General features: G+C 37.5%; 1 protein-coding gene across 1 annotated transcript; it reads left to right on the forward strand.

Moving 5' to 3' along the window:
- The first annotated feature begins 3,297 nt into the window (after positions 1 to 3,297).
- Positions 3,298 to 6,552, forward strand: LOC121947474 (zinc finger protein 3-like). Its single transcript, XM_042492540.1, has 3 exons — positions 3,298 to 3,462; positions 4,475 to 5,759; positions 5,844 to 6,552. The coding sequence occupies exons 2-3, from the start codon at positions 4,500 to 4,502 to the stop codon at positions 6,150 to 6,152; spliced, it is 1,569 nt and encodes a 522-aa protein (XP_042348474.1). The 5' UTR covers positions 3,298 to 3,462; positions 4,475 to 4,499; the 3' UTR covers positions 6,153 to 6,552.
- Positions 6,553 to 12,041: the final 5,489 nt, after the last annotated feature.

Below are 12,041 nucleotides of genomic sequence, written 5' to 3' on the forward strand. Positions count from 1 at the left end.
TTGTTTTGTTTTGTTTTTTGAAAGAAATCACACCAGTTTTCTCTGGGCTCAAAGGTTTAAACACATGTGAAAGGCGTCTGAAAGCAGCACAAGAAAAGTGATTACGCCCCAGGTTTCAAAGGGTTAATTTTGTAACTGACTGGCATAAATTTTAATTTTATTGTATTTTTGACAATTAAAATACAATTGTAGTCAGAGATTGTGGCACATAGTAACACTTCCATAACTGGCACAGAATGAGATCAGTAACGGCTGGTCTGTTTTGGCCCAAGACTGTTGATTTGAAACTTTTCTTACTCATTTCTTAATGTATAAAAATGGGAGTAAATGATGGAATAATAATGTATGAAGTATCTAATTAGATACCTGTGGTTAGTGTAAAAACTGCATATGCATACAAGTAGTTAATCATGTTCGATTTCCTCAGTTTAGGATAATTTCACAAAGTTTTTTTTTAAATATAGGAAATGCCTTTTCAATGCTTGTTGGGTACTGAAGGGCATTTAGTCACACCATCCTACTTGAGACAGTCCTGTGGACACAGTGCAGCTCACGATACATGACAATGCCTTTGTTATGAGCATTTGAAATGTTCTTCTGTCTTTTAAAGTGTAACATGGATAATTGCTTCATCATTAATGCTTGTATTTTATATTTGTCTAAGGTTCAGGTTAGGTTGCTCTGGTAGCCGTGACCTTTCACAGTGACATTATCCACAAAATGTGTATTTGTAACTGCAATTTGGGGCGGTGAATATGTGTGTTACGACTCATCTACCTTCATCATTACCAGTGATAATTATAACACAGAGTATGTGTGAATGATATGACAATCATAGGCCTTTGACACTTTGATTTCTCTAACATTAGATGTGTTTTAAAGGGTTTTGCTTTGGTCATTCTGAAGCTTTGTTAGGCTGTAGCAATGTTTAAATATGGATTTACTGTGCGCTAAATTCCTGGCTGTTACCCTGGTAAAATAGACTTAAAAAACAACAAAAAAAGAATGGCGTAACATCTTAAATAGTTAGCATGAGTCTTAATTTACATTCAGGAATTATTCAGTCCCTATGAAATGTGGCAGTTCAGCCACAGCCTGAGGTTTAAGGTACTTTATGGCATTATATTCAGTGAAGTGCTTCTAAAGATACCATGGTACTTTAATTAATTGAAATAGATTGTTTTTATTTTTGGAAAAATCTAACGCTGTCGTAAACTTATTTATGGTTCATTCATTGCCAGTTTTTTGTTAAGCCACCTGTAATTTTGTGTTCATCAGCCTTGTTTTACCCGTCAGAAACATTCTGAATGTTTTGTGAATGTTGTTGAATGTATGCCTTTTAGCCTTAAAGTAGATTTTTTTTTGTTCAGTTTTGTTTTTATTGAGGTGCGCCAACTGATTGTTCACTATCCATGCTGTTTTTATCTAAAGGTCATTTTATCCTCAAAAAAAAAAAAACATGTTGATAAAGGCTGACAGAATAAAAACGTGTTGATTTGTTTCAGAGTTGTTCCTGCTGTTTATTAGGCCAATGCAGTGTGTTTTAGTAGTCAGGGCTTCAGCCTTACATATAGAAATAATAAATAATGACAGTACACCTGCTGTATATTAACTTTGGTTTATATGAAAGGGTTCTTATTCTTCATTTTGGTATTTTTGCTTGTGTGAAGGGAGGAATTAATGTCGTAATCAGATCTACATTTATGGAGCAGCCTGCCTGAGGGCCACAGAGGGGGGTGATATTTTTAAAAGCAGACTCAAGACCTACCTTTTTAGCTTGGTTTTTATCGTATTTAATTTAATTTTGTTTTGTTTTTTAATACATTTTAATGTTTCACAGTTTTACTACTTAACATACCATTTTATCATTTGGATATATTATCTTATCATTTACCTCTAATGTACAGTTTCAGTATTTTACATGCTTATCTTTTGTTAATACTATTATTTAACCTACTTATTTACCTGTTTATTTATGTATTTTTTCTTTCTATTCATAGGTTTATTCTGCCTCTGATGTTTCCTCACTTATGGTAGTGTTAGCGTTAGGGGGTTACTGTGTGAAGCACTTTGTGTTACAGTCTGTATGAAAAGTGCTATACAAATGAAGTCTGATTGATCGATCAGATGATGTCACTGTTTTCATGTATTGCATTTCTAATAGCAGCAAATTTGGTAACTCAATATACATACATTGTCAACAGCAAGCACAAGCAGAGTGATCAATAGCAAAACAAATACCTCATAAATATAACACCGACATGACAGGACAAAAAATCATATTGAAATGAACAGCATGTGATCAATTAGGAATTACGGTGCATAGATATTCATAAAGATAAATAGGGATATTTAAAATATTTTGTATATATTTTGCATGTTATTACCTCATTTATATATGCAAAAAATATAGGAAGTTTTTTCTTTTCATGAAATATTTAAAGTTAAAATTATTCTTATTCTTATTATTCTTGTCTTTTAGTTAGACCAAACCTTAGATTTTTATGTTAGAATTGGAATATTTTTGGTTATTACAAGTGATCCAATACTGAAAAGCATCCCAGAATTTCCTAGTTTTATTTTAATTTTAACATTTCTGGTGTATTCTTGTGTATACATGTATTTCCTCTTCATGGGAACAAAATTAACTGTCTTTAATAGTGTATTAGTACATTTCGTATCTGAAAAGCTACATTCTCATATAACCACTGAAGGCTTATGTAGAATTAATAAGATTAAGTCAGCATGCCCTTAATTAACAAAGTTGATGCTTGTAGTCTTGCCTTATTTACTGGGTTATATTGTATATTAAGGCAAATAAGACTGTATTTTTCAGTGGGAGTATTATATGTTAAAATGTTGCCACAATTATCTAGTAAATGCAGAATTTTTTGTTAAATAAAAATATATGCGTATATATTTATATATAAATACACACACACACCACACACACACACACACACACACACACCCTTCCCCTTTTTTATGAAATATTAATTTTGCACATTTTGTATTATAAGCTATATTTTATATTGTAATTTTAACACTACGACTTTGGTCAATGCGCCCAAACATTGGTAAACCATATATGTGCTTTTTTATACAGAAAACGTATAAACTTAAAAAAAAAATTAAAAATTATAAAACTTTTTTTTACTCTCCGAGTCCTCGTCCACCTGTGCCCCTACCAACCTAACCACTGAGGCGGGAACTGTGCATCAACACGGGGGGCACTATTCGACGGGATAACTCCATGGATCTATTCTAACTCACGTCGACACAACACCGGAAGTGCTGCTGACAGCTCACAGAGAAGTACGTTGCCCTGATAAACTTCGGTTTCACTTTTGCAGCCATGTCAGTGTTGTTTGTGGCACCAAAACGAGATGTTTGGTCGATAGCCCGTCTGAATTTAAGCACCTGGAAACCCCGCCGTCGCTCCTCATCCGCCTGAGTGCCAAGGTGAGCTGTTTGGGCTGAGCGGAGACTGCGTTTGGAGCATGTTGCTGCAGCTAGCAACGAGCTAACGTTAGCAAACACGGAGCTAGCTTGTGGTCGCGCTGTGAGGTTAGAGACCCCACTGTTACTCATTGACTACGCACTAAATGGACCTTTACCTGTTTAGTCTCAGTAAAAAAAACACTATTATCTCACTGAGTTAATGTGTTGCTTCAGAAATTAACCTAGCTGCAAATGATGTATAACGTTAGAAAGATAGAGGAGCAAGCTAACACGTTTGCCTTCTCACCAGAACTTGACCACCGTTAGCTGTTTACTTCACTGTGATAACAGAGCAGCTTTGTGTTTTTCCGCTTGAACACTGACGAATTTATTAACCTTTATTTTGGCTCTTGTATTTATATAAGTTTGAAGATAATGTCTTATATTTCTATATTTTTAGCTTGCATGCTAGTTTTATACATTACATTGTAGCATAAGGCACAGTTTTATATTTTACACACTTTACACACTCAGCACGTTATATATTTATCATTTATATATTCACATATTAGTGCTGATTGTCTATGACTTTATGTCTTTATATTTATATTTTTACACATCTACATACTCAGCATATTGCAGGTATTATAACTTAAATATTCACATATTAGTGCTTATTGTTTATGACTGTATGTCTTTATATTTTTGCACACCTACATTCTTAAAATATCATACATTTTCTAACTTAAATATTCACATATTAGTGCTCATTGTCTACTACTGTATTTCTTCATATTTTTACACACTTACTCAGCATATTATACATACTTTGATTTTTACATTTTTTTATATTAGAGTTTGTTATATAAATTTAATATTTCTATTTTTACATACTTGTGCAGGTACTGATATCTGCTTGCTATAATTCTCTATTCTTGCATTAGAGCTGGACTGTAATGAACCACAATTAACCCCCCAGGGATCATTAAAGTATTTCTGATTCTGATTTACACTTGTCGTGTCTCCTCCGCAGCAGGAGAGCAGCTTGGTGAAAGAGGATGGATGGAGTCCGCTGGAGCACCACGAGGGCCCAGGAGTCTTTCAGCCGCTCCAAAACGGCAGCAGACACCCTGTCCAGGCTTGCCAGCTTCATTGCACGGGCAGACACAAAGCACACCCAAAACCAAAGGCAGCAGCCATCCCACTTACCCACATTTGTTTGTAAAGAATGTGGTAAGGCCTTCCCTTACACCACAGACCTGTTGCATCACCAGGAACTTAAACACACATTACCCAAGCCGCACCGCTGTCCCTCCTGTGGGCAGGAGTTCTCCCTGAGGTCGTCTTTGGAGCTACATAAGTGCAATCATGATTCTTCCCTGTGTGAGCGTTGTCACGGAGAGTCACGGCTGGGTTCTCCATGTTCTGCATGTAAGACGCGCAGCTCAGATCCTGGCAGGCTGCGGGACAAGTCACCTCATCGCCAGCCTCACCTCCCAGATAGCAGCCCTTACGCTTGTGCCCCATGTGGGAGAGGCTTCAGCCAGAAGCAGGCTCTGCTGCACCATCAGCAAGCTGGTTGTAGCGAACCGCCGTCCCCATCAGATGTAGTCGATGCAAGTAGCCTTCCAGACGATTCTCCACCTGTTTCTGAGGGAGACTCGACCTGCTCTGATTCTTCAGACACCCCCGGGCCCAGCAGCAGAGCTGTCAATGCGTGCCAATTCTGTTCAAAAACGTTTCGCACAGAGGTCGGATTGCAACGCCATGAAGAGAGCAGCCATGCAGAGGAGCAGCAGACGGCTCCACACAGACAAAGGACCAAAGGAGAAGGTGCTGTAAGGAGAAGAGAGACTACCAGTGTGAATGGAGATCTAATTAAAATGCCAAAATCCCAAAGGAAGCTTCTGAGCTGTCGCTCTTGCGACATGGTTTTCAGGAGCACCTCAAAGCTGTACATGCACCGAAAAGAGAAGCACAGCAGAGAGAAAATCATCATGAGAGAACCAAGGCAGGTCATCAAGAAGCGCAGGAGAGGAGGCATCTATCCGTGTCAGATCTGCGGCAAAGTCTTCGTCCATCATTTGTCACTTCGGGCTCATTACAGACAGCATTCAGCCTCAAGCTTCACCACATTTAAAAACAAAGTCCAGCCTGTAGGATGCACCACCAAAAAGTTAGCTGAAAATGGACCAAATCAAGTAAAAACCAATACAGCGGGAAATCCGACTGTTAAGGCTGGTCCAGGGAGGCCCAGGAAAGTGGCTAGAATAGAGAACAAGGTAACTGATCCGGAAAGAGCAGAGAGGTCTCAGAAACAGAGGAGGAGGAGGAGGAGGAGGAAGGAGGATGAGGAGGAGGAGGAGGAGGAGGAGGAGGAGGACGACGACGTAAAGGAGGAGGAAGAGGAGGAGAGAGAGTTTCCCTGTCCTTCCTGTGCAGAGGTGTTTTCTGTGCAGTCACAGCTGAGGGAGCACGTGGAGCTCCACCAGGCCTCGGTGAAGAGGAGGCAGTGCAGCGTGTGCACCAACGAGATGGACACCTGTAAGTGGCCTGGCTCCAAGCGGCACCGGCTGTACCACTGCGTGCCTTGCCAGCAGGGTTTCTCAGCACTGGACTCTTTCCTAGAACACTGTCAGGAGCACCTGCGAGTGCGTGTGGAGCAGGACAGCATCACAGAGAGCTACACACATCAGGCCAGCAAGGCCTGACGCCCAGTTTGAATGTCAGCAGAGATTTGCCTTTTTGCCTTGGAAGGGTCAGAGAGCGGAGTAATGAAGTCTTGATTGAGCATTCAGAATATTTGTTTCTGTACCTATACTGATGGTTTAATTTGACACATACCATAATATCCAGGTATAAATGAATAGTTCAGAGTTTTTTTTAAGTGGGGTTGTTTAGGGTATTTATTCACAGTCGGTCTGGGACGTACTAGATTGGAGAAGCAGACTGAAGTCCAAACACAGAAGCTAAGCAATGTACTGCTGTGGAGGGCGTTCAGCAACAAAACTTATTTTAACTCTTTGTAACCTGGATGGACATTGGTTTTTCTTGGGCAAGTATTTAAACCTTTGAAACATGAGCAAAAAGGTTTAAATTTCTTCAAAAACATGGGAGAAGATAGTGATTAAATTGCAAGAAAATGGCAAAAGGTAACAAGAAAACAGACTAATGTTGAAAAAAGGAGACATGAAGAAATATTAGAAAATCATTTTTAAAAAGTAGTTGTCTAGATGTCTAGAAACTATATTTATGATTATTATAATTATATGTTCAAAATATGTTCCACAATATGTTTTCAAACTTTTAGTACTTTTCCGGGTCATTTCCTTCTTTGTTGTTGTGTTTTAGTCACCTAAAAAAATCAATATCAGTTACTGATAATACACTTTATTGAGAGTATTTTTACTGCTTCTGTTCCAACAGAAAAGCTGTCAACAGCTTCCCAAGCTATGTTCTCTGCAAAGTCACCAGACTCCATCGTGAAAAACATCAACTTTAGCTCACCGAACACAGGAGTTGCTGGTCTGCCACTGCTTCCATCAGTTAGTTTGTCTACGTTATTGTGGGACTTTGGTGAGTGTGAACTAACCCTTTTAAATGCCAAAGTCACACAACAACACAAAAATAGCTAAACGAGGCAGCAGTAGACTAGCAGCTTCTGTGTTCAGCAATGTAAAATTACAGTTTTTCTCAATGGAGTCTGGCTTTGCAGAGGGAAATATAACGGCTTAATTTCTCCTGGGAAATCACTGTCTGACATGAAGACAAAGCAGAGAAAATACTCTATTGCAAACACTCAAAGGGATTTTTTTCATTTTACAGGTGGGACTAATTTAGGGGATTAACCCTAGGAAACCTGTGCAAATCGGCTTGATTTCTTTCAAAAACATGAGTGGGGCAATGAATAGCTTAACAAGAAACAACCCTAAAGTTTGCAACGAATTAGTAAAAACTTACAAGGAAAGTACCTGAAAATTAGCATAAGAGGGGGGGTCCACAAACAAACAAACAAACAAACAAACAAGGAAATAACCTTCAGGATCTCTAAAGTGCTAAAGTTTAAATACTTGTGAAAAGTATGAATGCAGCAAAATAAAAACTGATGTCCATCCAGGTTACAAAGGGTTCAAGTAAGTTTTGCTGCTGACCCCTGTGGATTGCTTATATTTCATGTTGGACTCCTGCTTCTCCAAACTGGGGGCGTACCGACTGACATCTACTGTATGTCATATACTGTCGGTAGAGAAACGCCCCATACATCCCCTCTACAGAACAACTGAACCATCCCAAAATAAAGAATGAACTGTTAAAGGACCATATCAGGCTTTTTGCATGTTTAATTTTGCCGGCATCACATATACTTAACTGCCGAACATTTTCTAAATATCATCGTTCTTTTGAGATTTTCAAATCTCTTCTTTAGTCTAGGCAGCCATGTTTGTATTTCAGTAAAATATTTAAATTAGGTTTTTCTTAGGTCCATTACAGTGACCATTTAGTAACTTAACTTCTAACGTTACTGCAACTTTAAACATATTAAAACTGATATTTTAGTCTGTGTGATTTGAGTCCGTGTTGCATTAACAAGCTATGCTATTGGTGTGTGGGAGTATTCCATTTGTGTGCACCAAAAATGACAATTTTACAAATTCATAGTCAGTTTCAGCAACAACATAAAAAACATGGCAAAGCTTCGACTCTACATAAAGCCAATGGGCACACTGTAATGGATTGTCCGTGTCCAGCCAGTCTACAAGTTGTTTTTCATACTTTATTTCAATACATTGAAGTCAGTAGCAGCCTGAAAAGTTGGGAAAAACATGCAAAAAACCCAGTATGCTTCTTTAACACTTTGAAACCTGAGCAAATTGACTTGATTTCTGTCAAAAACATGGGAAGAAGGCAATGAGCAACAAAAAAAAAAAATGACCCAAAAATTTGCAAGAAAGTACAAGCCTGGAATTTTTAATAACACATAAAAATTATAATGAGAAACTGCAAAAATTGTAATAATGTTGCAACATAATTTTAAATATGTAGTTATGGTAATTATAAATATAGATTTCCCCCTAGTTTCCTTAATATTGTTTCCTATTTTTTTCTCTCTTTTTTTCCCTAGACATTTACCCCAAGCTTTTTTTAAAATTCAGTTTCTAAATCGACTTATTTCTTGCAATTTGAGAAACATTTAGCACTAAATTGTTTATTAGTCAATATTTATTTGTTGTCTTTTTTCCCATTTTTCGAAAGAAATTACATGGGGGGTTTAAATACTTGTGAAAGGCATCTGAATACAAGAAAAGTGATGTCAGTCCAGGTTTCAAAGGGTTAACAGACTCCACTCTGTTTTACTGTCTCTGATGCCACGGTTTGGTATAGATCAGGACCATGTTTCCCTCAAACACCCTGAAGCTAAGATAGTCTTAGCCCATAGACTTAATATGGGACTGAGATCATGTTAGTCTGAAGGTGCTTTTTGGGAAACGAGGCCATGTGCACCACCATGATATGTCTTAGCCAAAGCTCTGCCAGAGAGATCGTGTTAGCCAGTCTATTTTTACACCAGACATCAGGAGTGCTTCAGCTCAGTGCGAACAGATATGTCTCCTGCTGTATTTTATTTGTGTTCTTACAATATTGGCAATAATAATTCACAGATTGGTGGGGAATCTGGTGTGTCTCTTTCTGGATTGTCAGGGTTTTGTTTAAATCTGGGTATTTGCATTGAGTTTGTAGCGCTGCTTCATTAGTGCGCTGGTTACTAATTGCTGCCCTAAGGTATGAATGAAATCACAAAATATGAAATTCATTACCTGTCTTAAAGCTGGCATGTACTGAGGTGATGTTACGAAGCTATGCAAACAGATACCCTGATGGCGGCCCCGCTGTCTGATGCTTGATAAGTGCGTTTTGGTGAATGAACAAGGATCAACAGGAGGTTGCTGGGAGTTGTTTTTTTTTTTTTTTTCTTTTTGTCTTAAGGATTTTCAGCTACTGTTTTCAAAGTTCTACTGTGAAAATGTTGAAATGATTTAATAAGTTTTGAAACTCCCACTTTTTCGAGGTCTTTTGTAAATTGGTTTATGGTTCTTAATAGATATCATATTAAAATAATTCTCTTTTTTTTTGTCAACCAACTCGCATTTTTCATACTTGAAACTGTGTCATCTTCGTTAATCCTTCGAGACTGTTTGGCACATTTTACGTGTCTTTCATTCTTTTATTTTTGATAATATTGGCTGTGTCCATGCATATGGCAAACATTTGTATTTATACATTGTATTTTTGTTTTATCTTGAAAATTTCCAGCTCAGCTTCTACAAAAAGTCTAGAATACACTATGTAAACAAAATCGTTACATTCACAGTTACATGACATCACATGACAGTTAAGTGCAAAAAATGCGTCATTGAAACCCATTTAAACAGCAATTTTTGACCCCACGGCCATCAAAGTATAAAAACGTGCATTATAGTATTTCTGGGTGTCATTCTGGGCTTTTGACTTGGAATAAGTCATTTTTACCATTTTCCACCTGATGAGGGTTTTTTTAACCATATTTGACATATGGAGAAAATACATTTTATTTGCACTAGGTGCGCTGTCACAATCAATATTGCTTCTAATCTATATATTATATATATTTCTGTCCATGACAAGAAATTACTAAATAAAACATACCCCTCCTGGCCTCACGAGGGCGCTGTGCGGCCTCAATGGCTGTAAATCCATGGTGGAAGTTTAGCAGAGCACTTCCGGTCTCGAGCGCACGCTTTCCTTCCGCGGGCTTGTGAAACGACGCTTGTACGATAAACCGTGTCGGCTTTTCGAAAATACAGACAAAATGAGCAAAAGCGCATCCACCGGAGCTGAAGAAGTGAGTTGTCTGGCTCGTTTAAATGAACTTGTACTCTGTAGTTTCATCATTCTATATATATTTAAAGATTGAGAGCGTACCGCACAGTTACCCTGCTACATTGTTTGCTATGGAGAGCTAACATCAGCTAGCCTGTCTGACTGTTAGCAGTGTAGCTATCATATGTTAGCCTCTAATGTTCGTTTATCTCATTATTCTTTCTCCAGGTTCATGGACAAGAAGCTTTCACGTGAGTATTGTTAGAAGTTGATCATTCAAACCCACTCCGACAGCCCGACTTACTGTAACCATTTAGAGAGGAAATTCTCCCGAACCTGGAATCCCAGTATTTTATTTCAGTGGTTTAGGGAAGTCCAATTTACATACCTGGAAACGAGCAGAGAAATGAGTCTTAACTTGTGATGTTAAGTATAAAGTTGGAGTTGCTCCATAGACAAAAAATGGGACTCTGAATTTGTGAGTGTTAGTTTTCTATTTCATACCCAAATCAGCAGGATTCCTGCAGGTCCTTAAAACGTTTTAAAAGGCATTGATGAATTCATTCATCTACAAATTATTAAGGTTAATTGGTATATAGCGACTTAATTGCGTTCTTTAAAAGTCTTAAAAATGCTCAGACAGAGGATGTAGAATTTTCTGAGCTTTTCTTTCCTGATGTTGCATTGTGAACTCAAAATAATTGGTAACATTTTGTTTTGTGTTTTAAAAAAATCTATTGTAGAACGAGAAACAGGAGATCGTCCAGAAAAATGAAGAATTGACAGATATTCTGTTAGATACCTATCATATATAATAGATACCTTATTATAATATGTTCATTGTCTTCCATGTGTTCCATTCTAAAAAAGGGCTATTTTTTCAACATTTGACATAGATCACTTCAGTTTTTAATAGACAAAAAAGGCTTGTTGATGTTACAATAATTATTTTGGCAAAATAAAAATGGTCTTTCAGTTTTTGTTTTTAGAAAATTTGTCTTAAACTTAACTGTGGGTGGCTTTAAAAACTCTTAAATCTACCTTGCCTTAAGCTGTAGGCAGCCTGTGAGCTTTATTCTGTCGTTGTGTTCTCAGCTCTGAAACAGAAAATGTTCCCACACACTTAGAACATTTCTCTGGCTGCTCTCAGTGTTATCTGAACATCTTTCACCTTTCATATTCATGGAGCAGCTCCACACTATATACTCTGTGACATCACAAATTTGGGTTTGAGTCGACTATTTTATATTTTTGGACCATAGTAATAACATGTTTAATTTTGAAAGCGGTTCGTAGTAGCACTTTTGAAACATTTTCAGATGTGTCCATTTGATTTCTGGGTTGTGGGTTTTCTCTTAGAACGTACACACTGAAATCATGTTTGCAACAACAATGATAAAAATATCACAGTTGGAGTGGAGATTGAAAAAATGGGGGGGGGGCAGTTAGGTATTGCTTTTGCCACACCTCTGTGTAAATTTATGAGAAATTATATTCATTAATCCACTATCTTTTTATTAGGCTGAAATCACAAAAGCTTGATTGGGTCCAGTTAGATATTTTAGAGGACCCCTTTATGTTTCTGAAAGATCTTTTATGTCATTAGGTTGTAGAATGAGTGTTTGTCATTATATATGAAGGCTTTGTTTTGTTTTCTGGAGAAGTAAATGCTGTCCTATGGTACAGTGTCAGTGTGGTAAAAGAAACTGGAAGCTTGGCATCAAAATGTGTGCAGATTCAAC

This window comes from Plectropomus leopardus, chromosome 8 (genome assembly GCF_008729295.1).
Source record: "Plectropomus leopardus isolate mb chromosome 8, YSFRI_Pleo_2.0, whole genome shotgun sequence".
Lineage (NCBI taxonomy): Eukaryota > Metazoa > Chordata > Actinopteri > Perciformes > Serranidae > Plectropomus > Plectropomus leopardus.